The sequence below is a fragment of the Dermochelys coriacea genome, chromosome 3, assembly GCF_009764565.3.
Source record: "Dermochelys coriacea isolate rDerCor1 chromosome 3, rDerCor1.pri.v4, whole genome shotgun sequence".
NCBI lineage: Eukaryota > Metazoa > Chordata > Testudines > Dermochelyidae > Dermochelys > Dermochelys coriacea.
In genome coordinates, this window is record NC_050070.1 from 209,468,000 (window position 1) to 209,488,620 (window position 20,621).

A 20,621-nucleotide genomic window follows, 5' to 3' on the forward strand; every position below is an offset into this window, starting at 1 on the left:
GGATACTCTGAATGTCAGCGTAATGAATTATTTCACTGCCCATCAAAACACATTAAGAAGGAGAGGCAGAGTCCCATGGAGATGGAGACACTTACTGTGAGTATCTGCTCATTTTAGGTAACCCTTTCACAACACCTGGTGGGTTAGAGTGCGTGTGTGATGGATTTCATTTTTCTGAGGGTGGGGAATCAGCTTTCCAAAACTGGGGGAAACACTGGTTTAAGGACCAACAAGTGAAAGGTAGGGAAATCTTACTAAAGGTGCGCAAGCCCCATCTGTGAGATTCCTGCTGAGGACAGTCTGGGGGCATGACTCTGGTGCAGCATGCCAAATTTTCTCTGCTCCAGAAGCCTGATCCGCGGTATAGTAGATACGGCCGGTGGTGGTGATGGTGTTCCTTCTGCTTCGGGAAATCTCCAGATACTGCTTCAGCAACTCCCACCTCATCCCCACGTAGCTGCTGGTGGAGGTGTAGGCCCAGGTTCCTTTGTGTCCTGGAAATCCCCACCTCCCATCCAGGTCTCTAGCCCCCGCCAGCTCCCCGCTGCCATGGTGACAGCACCAGAATTCTAACCCCTGCCCCCGCCAGCTCCCCGCTGCCATGGTGACAGCAGAGGATTCCAGCTTCCCCTCCCCAAGCTCCCCGCTGCCATGGTAACGCCACCAGAATTCTACCCTCGGCCAGGTCCCGCTGCCATGGTGACACCACAGGATTCTACCCGCCTCGCCCCCCGGCCAGGTCCCTGCTGCTATGGTAACAGCACCCGCTCCTCCGACCCCCGCCCCGCGCCGTGAGACAGGCCGCCCGGCCGGGCGCCGCGGGGGGTGATGGGAGTTCCAAAATGGCCGCGCCCGTGTGAGGAGTTGCTGGGAGTCGCGCTGCGCTGCGCTGCCGGAGACACACGGGGAAGAGCCGCAGGAGCCGGACTCGCCGCCGCCCGCCCGACCGCCCTCCCCGTGTCACGCAGGTTCGTGCCCCCTCCGGGACCGACCCCCCCCCCCCCGAGAGACCGACCGTGCCCCGCGCGTGCCCCCCCCCGAGAGAGAGACCGACCGTGCCCCCCCCGAGAGACCGACCGTGCCCCGCGCGTGCCCCTCCCCCCCCGAGAGACCGACCGTGCCCCGCGCGTGCCCCCCCCGAGAGAGAGACCGACCGTGCCCCCCCGAGAGAAAGACCGACCGTGCCCCCCCCGAGAGACCGACCGTGCCCCGCGCGTGCCCCCCCTGAGAGAGAGACCGACCGTGCCCCGCGCGTGCCCCTCCCCCCCCGAGAGACCGACCGTGCCCCCCCCGAGAGACCGACCGTGCCCCGCGCGTGCCCCCCCTGAGAGAGAGACCGACCGTGCCCCGCGCGTGCCCCTCCCCCCGCGAGAGAGAGACCGACCGTGCCTCTCCAGCCCCGAGAGAGAGAGAGACCGACCGGGCCCCCCTTCCCTCCCGTGCCCCCGCATGTGCCCTCCCTGCCCTGTGTGTCTTTAAAAAACTCTCATAGCTGTTGCTGAATATTTTAAAGGTATATTTTATCTCCCTGAGCAGCAGTGAAACTGATCAGATTTGTGTCACTTTCATTCTGCTGCTGTGAGGGAAAGTTCAGAGCATCAGTAGAGGCAGACACTGGAACTATTTGCAGGAGAAGAGGATGATAACATGGGGCTCTTGTTGTGTTAGGTGCTGTACAAACCTACATGAAAATGTGGTTCCTGCCCCAAAAAGCTTACAATACACCCGATATTTATTAATCAGAGTCTCCTATAAAAGATGGTGCCTCCAAACTAGAACCAGGCTCTGCATCTTGGTAGGAATCCCAGCAACTGTGGGAAGATGGGGCTGGGCTTCTTAATAGCACTGCTCTCCTTTTAGTGTAGAGGTAAGGGGGGGAATACTGCTGGGTAGGTGCCTTACAGACTTCTCAAGCCTTGTTCCTATGTGCTAGTTCTCCGTGAGAATTAGCCATCTAAGTCAAGTTTGAAATTGTTAGATCACGTCACTTTGACTTGCGTGTGCGCGGGCCAAAGAGTGTTGTCGTGATATCTGAAAAGCAGAAAAGCACTCCATTCTGCAAAGCCTCATAACTAGTTCTGGTGTGAGAAATATAATGAAGAAAGACCTTTGAAAAAAGGTACGGGCCAAAAATCCTGGCTTATAATGGAAATTACCTTCTAGCTTTAATAATGGAGACATTATTGTGACTCAGTCATTACTGAAGATAAAATAAAATTAGGCCAATGAATGTTTCTGTGTTCGAATGGTTGCTCACCTCTGACTTTACGTACCTCACAGCTTCTAAAATACCTGCACATAGCAAAACACAAGATCATTGGGTAGGAATTTTCAGAGGCTTTCAGATGCGGCAGTGATAGGGGTCTTATACTTAGGGCTTGTCTTCACTTAAAATGCAGCAGCACTTCAGTGAGGACACTACCTATGCCTACCCCTCGGTGTAGGTACTCCACCTCCCCCAAGAGCTGGTAGTTTTCTCCTGTTGACCTAGCGTTGTCTACACCGGGCGGAGGTTGGCTAACTGTGTTCCACAGGGGTGTGGATTTGTCACATCCTGAGTGACATAGTTCCACTGACCTAATTTCTTAGTGTAGACCAGGCCTTAGAAACATAGCTAGCACTAGAATTAAAATCAGCTGAAATCATCTTAATTGTTTTCCTTCTCTTGACCTCACCCCTTAATATTAGTAGACTGAGTTTTGGCATTATAAAGGAGATGCAAGTTAAAATAGGTAATGTTATCAGTTATTTCTATTAGAATTACACACTACAAGCAATAAAAGACTTTGAACCATTATATTTATTTGTTTTTAATGAAAATTAAGTTTTATATAGAAAAGTTTGATTGCAATATGTAATAAGGGTAAGTTGCATGCTTTACAGCTTATAAATGGCCATTGAGACAGACCAGTGTTCTGTTTTTGCTTCAGAAATAATGTTGATATTTGGAACCCATGTCGAACAACTATGAAGAGAGGGTAACGATGATAGCAGCAGGGGATTTGCAGGAGTTTGTTCCTTTTGGCCGTGACCACTGCAAGCACCACCCTAATGCCCTGAACCTTCAACTTCGGCAGCTGCAGCCAGCCTCTGAGCTATGGTCCTCTGATGGAGCTGCTGGCTTGGTGGGATCCCTTCAGGAGGTTACAATCCATGAAAAACAGAAGGTAAAGTTGTGTGTCCTGATTCAGCATTTATTTTAGTCATTAAAACAGACACTTGAATATTAGAAAAAGAGCTGGAGCAAAATGTCTTTAGTAAACTATGTGCACAATATGTCCTGAAATGAGGCAATGGTAGACTTATGCAAACCTCTCCAAGAGAAAAATGGAAAAGTGGATTGTGTTCTTCAAGCAGTTTATGAATTAAAAAGAGAGAGAGAGAGAGGACACTCTAATGCACTATTTCCCATTCTGTGAGTATAAAAGGGTATTGATATTTTGACTTGCTATTATATGCCCCACATCAGCAACATGCTTAAATGCCTGCCTAACTTTAAGCAGCTGTTTAGTCCCATTGCAGTATTGCCAGCCTCAAGAGATCGCGAGTTGTGAGTCAGACCCCAAAAATCGTGGATTGGCCGAAAAAACAAATTAAAAACCTCACTGCCACATCTTCCCATCTCCTACCCAGAAGCAAATTCTGCTCCTCAACCTCCAAATCAATTCTGTCCCCCAGTCTCCACTTTGGTTCAGTCCCTCCTTCAGCCCCCCAGGTTCACGTTTACTCCTGAGGCTCCTCACCGAGGCCTGGGAGGTGCTGCACTGGGGTTCCTGTTCAGCCTTACAGGCAGGGGGAGCATCTTCAGGGGCTCTTCACCCCACCCTGTCCCTAGGCTGGGTGTTGCAGGGAGGAGCAGAGGAGCCTTCCTTGTTGCTCACAGGAGACAGAGCTGCATGAGTTGCGGGCTTTTTCTGCTCCCTCATGTCCTCCTGTGAAATGGCGTCAGGTTGTGGGGGAGAGAGCTTTTCAATCAGCAGCTCTGGTGATTCTGCCCCAGGATGTGGGGAAGGCAGCCAATCAGAGGGGTTCCACCCCAGGTAAGGCTCTAAGCTGCTAATTCACATCATTGCCAGGCTCGTTCCAGCCCTGCTCAAATCCTGTCACAGCGCGCACACACAAATCAGGAAAAATTGTTTGTGTGACAGGTTTGTGATATGATTGATGTTCTACTCTGATCAGGATTCAGGCAAATGCACTGAGGACTGCAGACTTCCCTCCTGCTCGCTTTATTTAAAAAAAAAAAAAAAAAAAGCCATACAAAGACAGCCCAAGAACACCATGAACAAAGCAGGAAAATCGAGTGGGTTTCCTGATGGAAGGTTCCTGAGGTGTCTACCTGGTTGCATTTTCTATTGGTGTGGAGCAAGGATAGTAGACACAGCACTCCCCGATAAACAGAAGGTTGTGTTTTCCGTCTGGCACACTAGATATGATCTCGTATCCGGTTGTGAGTTCAGATTTTTCTGTGTGTGTGTAATATTTTTTTAAAACAGGGAAAACTAGAAGTTGAAACAAAAATCCAGTCTGCTCTGCAATGTCGCCCCAAATCTTGATTTGATTAATTTATAAAATATAAAGTTATGCCACCCTTTCAGATCACACTAGCCTACCACTGAGAGGAAGTTGTGACTTTTGTTAATCCTCTTGGTTTTCAGGAAAGTTGGCTTTTAAGGAGAGGTGTCAGTGATGTTGGGGAAGAAGTGGAATATGATGAAGAACTGTATGTGGCTGGCAATATGGTCATTTGGAGCAAAGGAAGTAGAAGCCAAGCATCTGCTGTTTATAAAGCTTTCACTGTTGACAGCCCTGTTCTACAGGTATGAACTCTGAAATTCTAGCCATTGAATGGCTGCATATTAGCTAATCCAGTGGTTCCCAAACTCGTTCCGCCACTTGTTCAGGGAAAGCCCCTGCCGGGCCAGGCCAGTTTGTTTACCTGCCGTGTCCACAGGTTTGGCCGATCGTGGCTCCCAGTGGCCGCAGTGCACTGCTCCAGGCCAATGGGAGCTGCTGGAAGCGGATGCCAGTACGTCCCTTGGCCCGTGCCGCTTCTCACAGCTCCCATTGGCCTGGAGCAGCGAACCGCAGCCAGTGGGAGCTGCGATCGGCCGAACCTGCGGACACGGCAGGTAAACAAACCGGCCCAGCCCGTCAGGGGCTTTCCCTGCACAAGCGGCAGAACGAGTTTGGGAACCACTGAGCTAATCAATACTAGTCAACTGAAACGTGGCTTAAAACCTCTCTTGGAGCAGGGGGACATTCCGTTACAACATAAAATTAAAAAAGAGAATTTGGTATTAATACCAACTTGTCTTTCAGAAGTAACTGCATAATATTTTTGGTTTTTAGGCTTTGTGGTGTGATTTCACTGTACCACAGGAAAAATCTGAGAAAGCTGACAGTAAGTTTCATTCATATTTTACTTTACTGCCAAAGTACTATTTTATCTGAGTTTAATTTTCTTGACTTGGGAAGAGTTGTAGTAATTGAGATGGGATATATGGGCCAAAGGTGTGAAACAAGGTCTGGGGCTTGATATGGAGACTTCAGGCTGCTTGACACCATGGCAAACGCACCTTTTAAAATCCTTTTATTAAAGATACAGAAAAGAGGGAAAAACAGTTATACTTTACATTTCAAATGGTTTTAAGTAAGGCTTTCATTGTACCAACATCTCTTGTTTCCTTTCCCTTTGGCTGTAGACCGATTTTAGAAGGAAAAGTCCCTTGTCTGACAGTTATTACTGTCATCCCAATTAGCATTTTGGGATTCAGCTGGAGCTGGTAGGGGCGACAGTGTTATCTGGGTCCCTCTCTCTCTCTGGCCTGTTCTGGTCAGGTAACCACTCAGGATCAGGACGATGAAGGCCGGGGGTCCCAGAAAATGGTGGGGGGTGATAGCTATGATGGGGTAGCTCACTCCAGTAGCCTCTGTCTGTTCTTTCTGTCTGTTCTTCTTTTTGTTCTTGTGGGGTTTTTTTCCCCATACTTTCCCCACAAAATCTCTTTCACGTAAGGACCCAAAAGGGAGTGATGGATGGAATAGCCCATCCTCTCATTATTTGGTCACCAATTAAATCTAATATCTAACATACCAGTTTGACTCATTAACGTCTGGCTCCACATCTCCTGTTTTTAAAAAGCATAATTTCAGCACAGTCCTTGAATAGTATTAACTTGAGCTTTTTGTATAGTCTTATTTAGTTATTCTATCTCTCTTCTTACTTTTTCCCATCAACATTTATTGTTAGAGGTTATTGTAATATGAACTATTACATACTTTTTACAGTTACACTCACAATTTGCGTAAATTTGTAGGCCCACTTATCACAACAGAAGCTAACAAATCATTTTAGAATTGCACAGCTAATAACAAAAGACCCTACTTTGTGTATAGAGAAACTTGATGGTAGAGTTAAAAATTATTTTTGTGTTCTTCCCCAATTTCAGATAGTGATGAAATAGTAGAAAAGTGTATCTGCATATTGCAAAGCTCCTGCATAAATGTTCATAGTATAGAAGGAAAGGATTACATTGCTTCCTTACCTTTTCAGGTAAATATTTTCTTTTCTAAATGCTCTCATTTATTTTAATGTGCATGTCGTTGTTGTTGTGTGTGTTGTAGTAGTTGTTCCTCATTTGTCTTTTGATGTGGATGGTGCTTGAAACATAGCTATAATCTAGTAATCCTTGGTGTGAATTTTTAATAATTGTACTAACAAGTGAGGGTGTGACAAAGCAGAAGTGGGTATCGCTTAGTAGATCGGGTGTTAGATTGAGACTTTTTTTCCTATTGCTTATTCTAACCTGGGGCGGGGGGGAAAGTAAAAGCCAGACTCTCTGAAGCCCACTATGAACATTGTTATTGCCAGTCTATTTTACATGGAAGATACTGGGATAGTACAATGATGGGTCACGGTACAAAACCTTTAGATAGATAGAGGCCAAAATTTTCATATAGGTCAGAAAATATGGCTTTTTTGCATATTTCTCTTGAGCAGCTGTCAGTCTAACACTAATCAAATGACCTATACTCCTGTTCTTGGTATGTTGTCAGATTTGTATATTGGTTGTGTTCAGAAGTAGGATGTGGAAAAGCACAGATACATTGTCATCGTATTTTGAGAAGGTATTTTGTATTACATATATAACATTGCATTCGTCCCGAAACAATGGTTAAATGTTTTGGTTTTACAGTAACTGGATGTTCAAGTGCAGGAGCATTTTAAATATGAGCCATTCAGTTTTTAAAATATTTGTCTTTTGTAGGTAGCAAATGTCTGGCCAACAAAGTATGGCTTGTTGTTTGAACGCAGCAGCACTTCACACGAAGTCCCTCTGAGTCCATCCAGGTATGTAGTGAGAGTGGTTGCTGAGTGTCTTTGTTGTGTTGTGCAATAAGTTGTCTAATCTAAAGCAGTGAGATAAAATTTTAACTGTTCTTTTAGTACAAGTGTTGCTCTCTACCAAAGTGACGTTGAAATGCATCAGGACATTGGGACATGTTGAATTATGTCCCCATTCCATGCACGAGTAAGATTTGGTATGCAAGTGTGGAAAGAGTGAAGACATTCTCGATTACTGTGCCCACATTGGTCTGAACTCTGCCATCAAGCTCCTTTGCACGTGTCAAACACAGCATTAGACTTTCAGCTTCTGGAGTCAATATCCTTCCTTACATGAGCAGGAGACTCTGCTCTGCTCCTGATCTCCTGGTGCAAGACCCTCCTTGGTGGCATGTCAATGTGGGTTCCATTATGAAATTAAAGCCTGTGTTGTAATGCACATACCCACAAGGGAAGAGTTGAGGTGTATTTGGCAATGGGAAGGTGTCTGTGTGTGTGGAGAAAAAGCAGCCAGCAGGAACGTAGGGATATGGTGGTTTTGTTGAGGTAAGGTCGAGCACTTCTTGCCTCTTTATATTTAAATCTCCACTTTAATTGTGCATTAAAAATGTTAGTGTATAAAGTAGGTGTTAAAAATTGTAAATGGATTACTTCATCCACTTTGTGTCTGTAAGGAAAATTCCCACAGATAACTTGCTGCATGGCTTAGTCTGATGGCTAGGGCTGCACTGCTACATATCTGGCTACATGTTAAGGCTTGCGGGGGTGGGTGAGGGGAATAAAAATGTTGATAAAGCTGTTTGTACAGCTCCAGTCACTATAGCACTGTTAAGCAAATGCAGGCGAAGGTGTTAGGGCTGTCCTGGGTTACATTGACATTTATAGCGATGTGCAGGGTGCAGACAATGAACACACAATTAGCATGGGTATAAATAGCATGTAGATGGTAGGGCCCTTCACTACAGCGTGTAGCTATGTGTACCCTACATGCCATGGGATGTGTCAGCACAGTCTTACATTTATCTACCTTGGATACATATATGTAAACTGGATACATCTCCCTGGCAACTCTCCATTCCCAGTAGTGCACCATTTCCGGACTCTCACCACTACTTAGGCCTCTGCACCCTATTTATTAGGACATTTGGCAGTACAGGAGGTGGGGTTTAAGCATCTGAAAGGGGTCAGGACTTTTGGGGAGTTGGTCAGAAGGGCTTGGAAGCTGGGTGGAATATCAAGAATTTGAAGGGAGAGGCTGGGGTTGATCCTGAGGCCTGACAAAGGTCCGAGCCTCTTTTCGCATAGCTTCAGGGGGAGGCAAAGTAATATTTTACCAGACCTTATTATTACGAGGTTCTGTGATCTTTTGCCCTGGGACTGCAGTCACAGTAATGGTGGTGGGCTGGGAAATTCAGTCAGGGATAGATGAAGAAAGAGCGGCTGGCTCCTTCCCTAACTCCAAGACACTGGGGATCAGCCTGAGAACCCCTTCTCTGACCTCAGTGTGTGCTTTCCTCCATCGACACAGCTAGGGATGGATTAGGATTCTGCCCCCAATCAATAGGTGTAAAGCAGGATGGATAATTATCAGAAATAAAAAAAAATGTTTTTTTAAATTTTAATTAAATACATTTTTCTTTCTAAAAATAAACCTATTTAAAATTAAGTTTTTAAATTGACAGCCTGTGTTAAGGCTTAAGTTTACTACCGTATATTAAAAAGAAAAGGAGTACTTGTGGCACCTTAGAGACTAACAAATTTATTAGAGCATAAGCTTTCGTGAGCTACAGCTCACTTCATCGGATGCATTTGGTGGAAAAAACAGAGGAGAGATTTATATACACACACACAGAGAACATGAAACAATGGGTTTATCATACACACTGTAAGGAGAAAAGGAGTACTTGTGGCACCTTAGAGACTAACAAATTTATTAGAGCATAAGCTTTCGTGAGCTACAGCTCACTTCAAAGTGAGCTGTAGCTCACGAAAGCTTATGCTCTAATAAATTTGTTAGTCTCTAAGGTGCCACAAGTACTCCTTTTCTTTTTGCGAATACAGACTAACACGGCTGCTACTCTGAAAACTGTAAGGAGAGTGATCACTTAAGATAAGCCATCACCAGCAGCGGGGAGGAGGAAAACCTTTCATGGTGACAAGCAAGGTAGGCTAATTCCAGCAGTTAACAAGAATATCAGAGGAACAGTGGGGGGTGGGGTGGGAGGGAGAAATACCATGGGGAAATAGTTTTACTTTGTGTAATGACTCATCCATTCCCAGTCTCTATTCAAGCCTAAGTTAATTGTATCCAGTTTGCAAATTAATTCCAATTCAGCAGTCTCTCGTTGGAGTCTGTTTTTGAAGCTTTTTTGTTGAAGTATAGCCACTCTTAGGTCTGTGATCGAGTGACCAGAGAGATTGAAGTGTTCTCCAACTGGTTTTTGAATGTTATAATTCTTGACGTCTGATTTGTGTCCATTCATTCTTTTACGTAGAGACTGTCTAGTTTGGCCAATGTACATGGCAGAGGGGCATTGCTGGCACATGATGGCATATATCACATTGGTAGATGCGCAGGTGAACGAGCCTCTGATAGTGTGGCTGATGTGATTAGGCCCTATGATGGTATCCCCTGAATAGATATGTGGACAGAGTTGGCAACGGGCTTTGTTGCAAGGGTAGGTTCCTGGGTTAGTGGTTCTGTTGTGTGGTGTGTGGTTGCTGGTGAGTATTTGCTTCAGATTGGGGGGCTGTCTGTAAGCAAGGACTGGTCTGTCTCCCAAGATCTGAGAGAGCGATGGCTCGTCCTTCAGGATAGGTTGTAGATCCTTGATGATGCGTTGGAAAGGTTTTAGTTGGGGGCTGAAGGTGATGGCTAGTGGCGTTCTGTTGTTTTCTTTGTTGGGCCTGTCCTGTAGTAGGTGACTTCTGGGTACTCTTCTGGCTCTGTCAGTCTGTTTCTTCACTTCAGCAGGTGGGTACTGTAGTTGTAGGAATGCATGATAGAGATCTTGTAGGTGTTTGTCTCTGTCTGAGGGGTTGGAGCAAATGCGGTTATATCGTAGCGCTTGGCTGTAGACAATGGATCGAGTGGTATGATCTGGATGAAAGCTAGAGGCATGTAAGTAGGAATAGTGGTCAGTAGGTTTCCGATATAGGGTGGTGTTTATGTGACCATCGCTTATTAGCACTGTAGTGTCCAGGAAGTGGATCTCTTGTGTGGACTGGTCCAGGCTGAGGTTGATGGTGGGATGGAAATTGTTGAAATCATGGTGGAATTCCTCAAGAGCTTCTTTTCCATGGGTCCAGATGATGAAGATGTCATCAATGTAGCGCAAGTAGAGTAGGGGCATTAGGGGACGAGAGCTGAGGAAGTGTTGTTCTAAGTCAGCCATAAAAATGTTGGCATACTGTGGGGCCATGCGGGTACCCATCGCAGTGCCGCTGATTTGAAGGTATACATTGTCACCAAATTCCTCTGATATTCTTGTTAACTGCTGGAATTAGCCTACCTGCTTGTCACCATGAAAGGTTTTCCTCCTTCCCCCCCCTGCTGTTGGTGATGGCTTATCTTAAGTGATCACTCTCCTTACAGTGTGTATGATAAACCCATTGTTTCATGTTCTCTGTGTGTGTGTATATAAATCTCTCCTCTGTTTTTTCCACCAAATGCATCCGATGAAGTGAGCTGTAGCTCACGAAAGCTTATGCTCTAATAAATTTGTTAGTCTCTAAGGTGCCACAAGTACTCCTTTTCTTTTTGCGAATACAGACTAACACGGCTGCTACTCTGAATACCGTATATTAAAGTCATTTACATTCAATTAAAAAATCCATGTTCAAGTAGTACATGTTTGTACTGAACTTTTAAAGGAAGTCAAACCTGAACTGAACTGGTGGAAGTCACTGGCTAAGCACCTAGAAGCAGAGTTTGTTGAAGTGCTAAACAGCTTTTGACAGTAGTTGCCTCTTCTGCAGGTGCAGAGAAAATATTTTCTTCATTTCACTTGATTCAACTAGTTCATTCAAAGTTGAGAAACCAATTAGGAGTTTAAAAAAACAAGGAAGCTTGTTTTCCTTTTGTCATCTCTGAATAAAAATGAGAGAATGAGATCATGTGGTTCTAAAATCTTGAAAAACATCGTGACCAGAACAGTCAATTCAATTCACTAACTACAGGTAATACTACTTTCATTTAAAGAACCAGTTAGTTTTAAATGCAAAACATGTTTGGATGGTAAAAAAATAAGTTGGTATCCGGGACTTTTAGGGTAGGTTTATTTAATAAAAATAATTGTAAAATGCTGTTTTTGTGCTGTTTTAATTGAATTCAAATTTCCATCCAAATGCAGCTTGATTCAAATCAAGAAGAAAAAAAACATTCTTGTAAATAAGCATGGTGGGAGCACTCATCTCAGGTGCCTCCTAATGGCTAGGTGTGGTACTGTTTCCACTCCTGTATGTCCCTTGTAGGTTGCTGATTTCGCTAGGCAGGTCTTCAGTGGCTCTGCCCTTTGGCCAGTCAAATGGATGAACCCCTTCTGGGGTAACAAAGGTCCAACGAGGACAATGGGATAAAACCCATTGTTTCATGTTCTCTGTGTGTGTATATAAATCTCCCCACTGTATTTTCCACCAAATGCATCCGATGAAGTGAGCTGTAGCTCACGAAAGCTTATGCTCAAATAAATTTGTTAGTCTCTAAGGTGCCACAAGTACTCCTTTTCTTTTTGTGAATACAGACCAACACGGCTGCTACTCTGACTCCTCCTCACTGAATGCCAATGCCACCTGGTTCTCTCTTGAGCTCCTCTGACCAGCAAGGAGCACCCTTCTTCACTCCTCTAGTCCCAGCCAGGAACTGACCTGCTCAAGCCTAGCAGCTCCTTTTATCTGATCCTTTTATCGAATTGGCTGCTTTAGTCCAGCCTCTCTAAAACCAACCTTCACTGCTCCTTTTGTAGGGTGGAGTGGGGTGAAGTGTGGTAGTACCATGGGGCCTCCAGCAGGGGGCTTTGCAGGGCCATGTGCACCCTGTCACAATAAGAAACTGGTGTTCATCATTTCCCAACATCATAAAAAAGTAAAAATCAAGAATCTGAATAAACATATGTTAAGCTGCATAATTGCTTGCATAAATGTGTATAGACATAGTAAACCTTCCTGTTTAGCAAAAAATACCAAATGTCGTGTAAAGGCTATAATTATACTTGTCAATCAACATATTTTATCTATTACCAATCAATGAGAATCGACCTTTTCTTTAGGAAAAACAAGAAGTCCAAATGCAAAGCAGGATTAAAATAAATTATTTAAATCAATATTTCCTGCACGCCCGTTTAAATTATGATTGACATTGGCATAAAGCCAGGTTACGGCATTGGTTAGACCTAGGGAGTGGCTTTCTTAGCTGCCTTGAAGTTGTGTGCATCCATCCCAGAGTATGGGTTCTTATTTTTAACCATGCTGAGATACCACAGTGAGAAGTGTGCTCTAAATAGCTAGGGAGTGACCCATCATTTAGCAGTCTGCATTTCGAAAGTTTTAAATTAAGAACTTCCACTTTTTTCTGACTTGTGAAAGTCATGTGTTCTCCATATGGACTACATGTCTAATCCAGTTTGAACATACAAAACTGAGCTGCTTTTTGGTTACTGGCTATCAAAGTCCATAAGAATAGAAAACCTTTTTTCTCTAATCCTATTGATGTTTTTTCGAAAACTTCCCCTGTGGCATGTGCTAAGTGTAAGAGGAGTCTTTCTGGTGAAAAAGCTCAAAAATAGTAGAGTTTAGAACTGCACTTTGGAGCATGCACACCAGCACTTGAAATCTAGTCCTGCCTTACACTTTGTAGTAAAAAGGCAATCGTACACAAAATGTTTCAGCTTTCAAATGAGATTTCAAACTGACATTCATGTTAGTTGTGGTCAGTAGAGATCTCTTGACTCTTCAGTCTTTGTGTTCTGCCACATTTTTAGCTGGTAACTCCATGTCTGTCTAAATTTCCCTTGCAATTTCAGTTCGATTCCTCATTTCCTATTCTGAACTGTTAAGCATTGCTCTGTGCTGTTAAATAGCTGCATCATGTTGGTGGGTGAAGTGTTCCAAGTTATATAGTAATATCAGTTTAAGTTTTCTAAGATGCTCAGAGATAAAGTGTACTAGAGAAACAAAGCTTGGGGTTTTTTATTGATGTATTAGATGAGCCACACAATCTATAGTTAATGGAACATATATGTCACTTGTTTATTTTTGAGGCGTTGACTGTTAAACTTGCAGTGGGTGTTTGTGACCCATCTGTTAGATTTTACAGCTTGTTAACACTTGATTTTTAAATATATTTTTCCATTTCCTTTCCAGAGAACCTTTGCCCACTATGTTCAGTATGCTACATCCTTTAGATGAGATAACACCTCTTGTCTGCAAGTCTGGAGGTAGGTTGTCTTTTTTAATTAAAAAATATATATATATACGTAAATGAAAATCCATAAATAGAAATGAGTCATTCAGCCGCAATATTATTGAATACAGCATTGACTGTTTACCTTCCCTGTCTTTATAGTCTAATATTACAATCTAATGAATGTTCAAATATCTCTTTTAAGAATTTAGAAATGGATTATTTTAGCTGCTTATCTGTTAGGATTTCATGTATGCAGTGTTGTTGTAGCCATGTTAATTAAATTAATTTGTATTAAGTTTAATTTAGGATTTCATGTCAGTTAGATCTTGTCAATACAGTTTATGGCAAGCTGTGGTGTACATCTACAATGCACTTGCCTGCCACATGCTAACTGTCCGTATGGACCCTGTTGCTGTGCAGTAAAAGATTCCACGTGTGTGTTGGTGTAGATTTACAACCTGGCTTGCTGCATAGTATGCATATGCGTAGACTAGTGGCTCTCATCCTTTCTAGACTACTGTACCCCTTTCAGGAGTCTGATCTGTCTTGTGAATCCCCAAGTTTTACTTCACTTAAAAACTACTTGCTTACAAAATCAGACATAAAATACAAAAGTGTCATAGCACGCTATTACTGAAAATTGCTCTCCTTTCTCATTTTTAGCATATAATTATAAAATAAATCAATTGGAATATAAATATTGTACTTACATTTCAGTGTATAGTATATAGAGCAGTATAAACAACTCATTGTCTGTATGAAATTTTAGTTTTTACTGACTTTGCTAGTGCTTTTTATGTAGCCTGTTGTAAAACTATCTAGGTAAGTTGATATACCCACTGGAAGACCTCTGTGTACCCCCATGGGTATGTGTAGCCCTGGTTGAGAACCACCGGTATAGACACCCCATAATTGGTATTGTAGCTTTAGGATATTTAATGTATCTAAAAAGACCTCTTTGAATGGCTGGCCACCGAGGAGGGATTCTATAAAGGAAAGAGAATTGATATCTTGCTTGGTTACATTTGAAACGTTGCTGTCATTGAGCTGTGGTGATTGACCCGCATGTTACTGGGTCTGGAGTCATGATATGCACATTGCAGCTGACTCCCCATGCTAACTACATCCTTCTTGAAATTATAGCGGAGTTGTAGCTATAGTTAAGATTGAGTTTTGCTTGTTGTTCAAAGGTTGACTATTCTAAGTGCTTTAAAATCCACATGCTTACTTGGATTGCCTTGAAATCTGCAAGTCCTCTTGGGGGGCATGGGGTGGGTTAGTGGTCTAAATTTGGGGTGATTTGGGCACCCATGGGGCCATCAGAATAGGGCCTCCACCATATTACGGTAGGAAATAAACAGGAATTCTTGCCTTAAAAACCACAACATAATGGTAATAGAAATAGTTTTACATGTGTTTGGCTGCTTTAGAAACATCACTGTTTGGATTTGTGGGCACAAAGTCATGAATGACATCTGAAAGTTCAGTTTCCTGAAGCACATGGGGTTCAATGTGTGTCAAGACTAGATCATTTTATTTTTAAACACATCACTGCCGGGGCTCCCTTTCTGCAGGGGGTCCTGGACAAGTGCCCAGTTTGTCCATGCCTTAGACATCCCTGAGCAGCCATGCACTGTGAGTTCTGGCCTACCCTGGGCAGCTTTCCAGGAATGTGTGTTGTGCATGTTCCTTGCTTTGCCTGCACTCTGCAGAGGCTCCTTTTGGACGTTTTTTCCCTCAGGTTTAAAAGTGATATTTTAAAAGTGCTCTAAAATCCACATGCAGACTTGGATTATACACTAGCAGTATTATTAAGGAAATCAGCATTAATTAAATAGAGGGAAGATGGAAGACTCTAGTAAGCGGTTCGGATGATGTATTCATTCTGAACAATGGAACTGAGCATGATCAAAAGCAAGTAAATCATGGGGCCGCTTGGTCAAGGGGTGCCTAATCTGAGCTGCTCTTAATGTTTCCAGAGTCTCGTACGTTTTTTCGGTGCAGAGCTAGAGAATATAGGGCATTGTAGCAGTGAGGAAAATTATGGGGATGTGTGTGGGTTGGAGTGGAGTAGAAGGGGAATTAGGGGATAGAAGAGCAAATGAGTAAAGGGAGAGGGGTGTGGGGTTACAGCAAGGGGCCCGGGGCATGGATTGTTGGTAGGGAGGGGAAATGGGTTTGCAGGGGGTTCAGGCCAGGAGGAAGTTGTCAGAGTTGGGGGTGTGGGAGGTTGGTGGTAGGGAGAAAAGTGCGGCAGGGGGTGCCTGTCATTCCAACATTCAACTCCCATTTGAAGTTGCAGCCCCAGCCTATTCCCTCTCCTCTATTCCAGGCTGGACAGTGGGGGTGTAGGAGGAGATGCCTCCCATTCATAGCACCATCTTTCATGGTAACAGCTAGAGGCCAGAGTGAGCTGTGTCCCACACAAAGGGAGGGGGCAGGAAAGGGATGGGCCAGTAGCAAAACCCCAGCACTGGGGAGGGCCAGGAACCCCATGCAGATATAGTGATGTGCTTTTCAGCTGTATATCTCAAAGTACTCTACAAAGGAAGTCAGCATCATTATCCCTGTTTAACGGAAGGGGAAACCGAGGAAGAGAGTGGGGACATGTCCAAGGTCACCCAGCAAATCATTGACAGATTGGGAATAGATTAATAGATTCCAAGGCCAGAAAGACCATTGTCATCATCTGGTCTGACCTCCTGTATAACACAGGTCAGAGACCTGCCCCGGAGCAATTCCTAGAGCAGAGCTTTTAGAAAAGCATCCAATCTTGATTTAAAAATTGTCAGCATTGGCGAATGCACCACTGCCCTTGGTAAAGCTGTTCCAATGGCTAATTGTTACACTTACAAATGTATGCCTTATTTCCAATCTAAATTTGTCTAGCTTCAACTTCTAGCCTTTGGATTGTGTTCCCGGCTAGATAGAACCCAGGTCTCCTGAGTCCCAGGCCAGTGCCTTAGCCATTAGGTGGTAATGCCTCTTATTTACACTACTTTGAAACGACTTGGGTACAACAAACTGTGGCTTTTTCCATTGGGTCTGACTGCATAGCTATATACTCTTAACTGCCAAACGCTCCCAGAGTGGGAATCTATATAGGAAGAACCAAAGTTGCAACAGAAATGGGACATGAAATGGTAGCTTTGTGTAATTAATAACACTATTATAGAAACTGTCCTTCTGATTTAGATGGGGTTAACCTGAGCGCTACTTCTCTAGCAGGTGTGTTTGGCTCGGCTAGAGTACAGTATGTTGCTGATTACACACTGCGCATTGTGTTCCTCAATGAGGAGCCTTCCATTGTGATGACCTATGACACCGTTCAGAGTTTGCATGCTGTCTGGGCCCTTCGTAGAGTAAAACCAGAGGTAAGAAATAATTGCTGACTTAAAGATGGAAGTTTGTGTGTGTATGAAAATGCATAATATCTACAATCCAGTCCGTATAATGGATAGTGTTAAACTGATTAAAACAATGGAATTTCTGAGGAGCAATTTCTCTTTCAATTATCTCTCCATTCCAGAATTAAGGATGCTGGGTTTCCCAAACACTCGTTGATGTTTAAATACCTTAAGCAATGGTGGCTGTTTCTGGGGGTGTCTGGGTGGGCATAGATATACCTGCCACATAAATGAGGGTGAGAAACGACGTTTGTCATCATGCCCCTTTGGCTGTCATCCTGGCAATCTGCTGACTGAAGATCTGCCAAACTTTTCAGCACTTTCAAACAGCTGTCATTTAAAACAAAGGCAACAAACAACTGTCTGTCATTAAGAGCCAGGTGGAAAACTTGTGGGAAAGAGACACAGATGAAGGGAGGCAGGGAGTGCTGACCCCTAACCTTCCTTCCTTCACCCCCACCTGCTTCTCTCTAGGCCACGGGCAGGGGTCCCAGGAGGTTACCCCATGGCCCTTCTGCTTCTTCCACTGTCGGTCTAGTGGCCCTGTTGTACCTTTCCTGCCTTATTTTCTTCATTTTTTTTTTTAAAGCCAATAAAGGGAGAATCTACCTAGCCTTGCTGCTTACTGTCTCCCTCTCCCTGCTCCATGCAGGAGTCCTAGGGGAAAGGCAGACGACCTCCCCACCATTCTGTGGGGCTACTGCATAAGGCTTAGGGCTTGACTGAAAGGACTGTGTCCCTGGAGAATGATAGTATCTTCAGAATCTGCTGCAGCATTACTGACTAGATTACAGGATTGAGAAGTCTAGCAGCAAATGCGTCTGAGTGTGTGACATCTAACTTTAGTTGCGCTGGCTAAGTAAACAGCTGGTTAGTGACCCCAGGGCACTTGGGCTGCTATGACCCACTCACGTTCCTTATGACGTACAGCTTCTTTTGTCTCTTCCAGGAGCAGAACACAGTCCTAAAGTTCTCTGAGCAGGTGGGGACGCCGCAACATGTGGCCACCAGCAGCTCTTTGACCGCCCACCTCAGGAGTCTCTCGAAAGGAGACTCGCCCCTGGCTTCCCCTTTCCAGAATTATTCCTCTCTTCACAGCCAGAGTAGGTCGTTGTCGTCACCCAGCGTGCACTCCCGCTCCCCTTCCATATCCAACATGGCAGCTCTTAGGTGGGTGCTAACTGGATTGTGTGTTAACTAGTAGTGTAAAAGATGAGCACATCTGATGCGGGGTGAGCAATAGACTCAATACAACATTACTTGGCCTCCGTTATCAGTGTCTAAGTGCCTCTCAGTCTTCCATGTATTGTTTCTCACAGTGTCCCTGTGAGATAGGGCAATGCTATTATCTCCATGTTATAGCTGGGGGGCTGGGGCAGAGAGAGACCAAGTGACTTGTCCCAGGTCAGAAAGAGAATCTGTGGTGTAGCTGGGAGCAGAGTACCGGTCTCCTGAGTCCCAGTGCCACTGGCTATCCACCCTCTCACCTGCGCTGCCGCGGAGCAGGTATTGAAATTCATATGCAGGGCAGTACTGAGGCGTGGGAGACAGTCTTCTTGACTCCTGAACACTCCTTTTTCTGTTGATTTTTCCAGCTGATCATTGCAATGGTGTCTGATTAACTCAGTGAGAAAGCTGGCCACAGCACCATGCTGTAGACAGGGCAGCGTGGCAGCTCTTCCAGTCAAAGTTCAGATGTCCGCTGCTTTCTCCCCATGTTCTGCTGATTGTCAAGTCTTATTTTATAGTTCTTGACATGTTTTTATCTTTACCATTGGGATAAAATTATCCCAAATTGTCAGCCATTGCAAATAAAGGTTCTGGCTTCAAGGGATAATTAAATGACTGGCTTTACTTTATGGAACAAGCTGAAAGGAGGTTAAGTGTGAATTGACAATACTGACCCATGTAAGAAACATAACTGTATCTATGTTGGGTGATTTCTGGCATCGGTATGCGTTGCACCCTGCCGCCGTCGGTATGCTGCATAGGCCCCTGGTGTTTGTGCTGCCACATGCTGGAATATCTCCTGTTAACAGGGAGGGTTTCACAAAGGATAAAAACAAATGTCAAAATTAGGGTAGTTAGAATTTTATTCTCTGGGTAGTGTCTCCCCCAGCCAGATTACTGGTGATATTTGCCTATAAATATGGTATATTTTTGCTGCTCTTGCCTTTAAAAGGGCACAGCCCACCCTATTTAAAAAAACAAGTGAAAAACCTCCTCTTGATGTTGGACTGCTGGCCAGCCCTGCACACTCAGTCTGCTCTTTGAATCAAGCTGGGTTCTTTCCATTATGTGCATCATCACCAGTAATAAGTGTTCTGCAGACCAAGTTTGGTCCTTCCTTGCAACCCCCTTGCCTTCAGTGGGCTACACATGTGTCACTGAATAGAGTTGAGTAAACAACTCTGGGTTGCAGATTGGAATCAAATGCAACTTACTCTCGGTTGTGTTGGCTCTACAGGATTTTGAGGAGTAAAAAGCAGCAAAGCCATATTTTTTTTATCACTAAGTCAGCAGACCTGACACATGTAGTTAGCTGAATATGAAGGTGCCATTTAAACATAGTTGCTTTTTTAGAGTAGAACTGTACTGTAAAGGTGTAGACCCCATCTACAATCGCAACCTTCTCCTTCAATGCACATCCCTGTGAGCACAAAGCTTCCACGCTGCCCTCCACTTTGAGATCCTGCTGTTGCAGTACAGCGGGGCACCTTTGCTGAAGTTAGTCCAAGGTATGGAATTTGCTCCTCCCATATCACTGGTCGATTTCTTTCTCTCTCTCTCGTTTTTTGTGTGCAACTGCCTCAACTTTTTTCATACGTTTTTATCTTGCCCATCAGTGGTTCTCATCTCTAACTTCCCTGCAGTGTCTTTTTTAACCCTCTTCACATGGTTGATCTCCTTCCCTTCCCCTCAATCAGTTGTGTTTCTTTTGAGTTTATGCTGACTTCTTAAAACTAGTTGTATTGTGTTTAAATATCTCGCACAGTGCCCTGTGGGCCTTGGTAGGGATCGTGAGGTATTTTAGAAACATAGAATGATGATTAGGTCATTCCATCCTCTCCATGCCCACCAATGGCCTTCAGCAGCCATTCTGCAGCTTCTTTCTGGAGCAAAAGCTCAACATCCTCTGTGCGCTTTACTGTCTTGTTACCCACTTTCTTACGTCTCCCTCGGAAAGCCCCAGAGAGCTTTATTTCCTTCAAGACTCATCCACTTGCACTTTAGATAAGTCCTGTGCATGGAGGTAAGGCTCTCCACTTGCAGCATAGCTCAAGACAGAGCTTTTAGCATAAACACAACCACATTTATAATCGGTAATATTCATACTGGGCAGGCTGGGGATAGGTTTTCAGAAACCAGATTGTGCATTACGGAGTGTGGTGTTTTTAAATTTTCCCCCTCCTTTTGAAGCCTCTGCCAGAAGTATTTAGTGAAGTATTTGGAGGGTTGGTGT

General features: G+C 44.3%; 1 protein-coding gene across 17 annotated transcripts in view; it reads left to right on the forward strand.

Moving 5' to 3' along the window:
* Positions 1 to 809: 809 nt before the first annotated feature.
* The window catches only part of ANAPC1 (anaphase promoting complex subunit 1), a 71,474-nt gene continuing 51,662 nt past the window's right edge, over positions 810 to 20,621 (forward strand). For 2 of the 17 annotated variants that reach the window (XR_006280518.1, XM_038395125.2), the window contains exons 1-9: positions 810 to 968; positions 2,931 to 3,167; positions 4,659 to 4,820; positions 5,353 to 5,404; positions 6,453 to 6,556; positions 7,272 to 7,354; positions 13,709 to 13,782; positions 16,947 to 17,125; positions 18,108 to 18,328. Coding sequence is in view for 5 of the 17 variants with exons in the window: in XM_038395125.2 (XP_038251053.1) it covers positions 2,955 to 3,167; positions 4,659 to 4,820; positions 5,353 to 5,404; positions 6,453 to 6,556; positions 7,272 to 7,354; positions 13,709 to 13,782; positions 16,947 to 17,125; positions 18,108 to 18,328 (1,088 nt within the window). In the remaining 12 variants the exon portion in view is untranslated. Of the gene's footprint in view, positions 969 to 2,930; positions 3,168 to 3,299; positions 4,405 to 4,658; positions 4,821 to 5,352; positions 5,405 to 6,452; positions 6,557 to 7,271; positions 7,355 to 13,708; positions 13,783 to 15,181; positions 15,387 to 16,946; positions 17,126 to 18,107; positions 18,329 to 20,621 lie in introns of those variants that run through there. The other 15 variants (XR_006280522.1, XM_038395128.2, XR_006280516.1 and 12 more) reach the window with 13 other exon arrangements.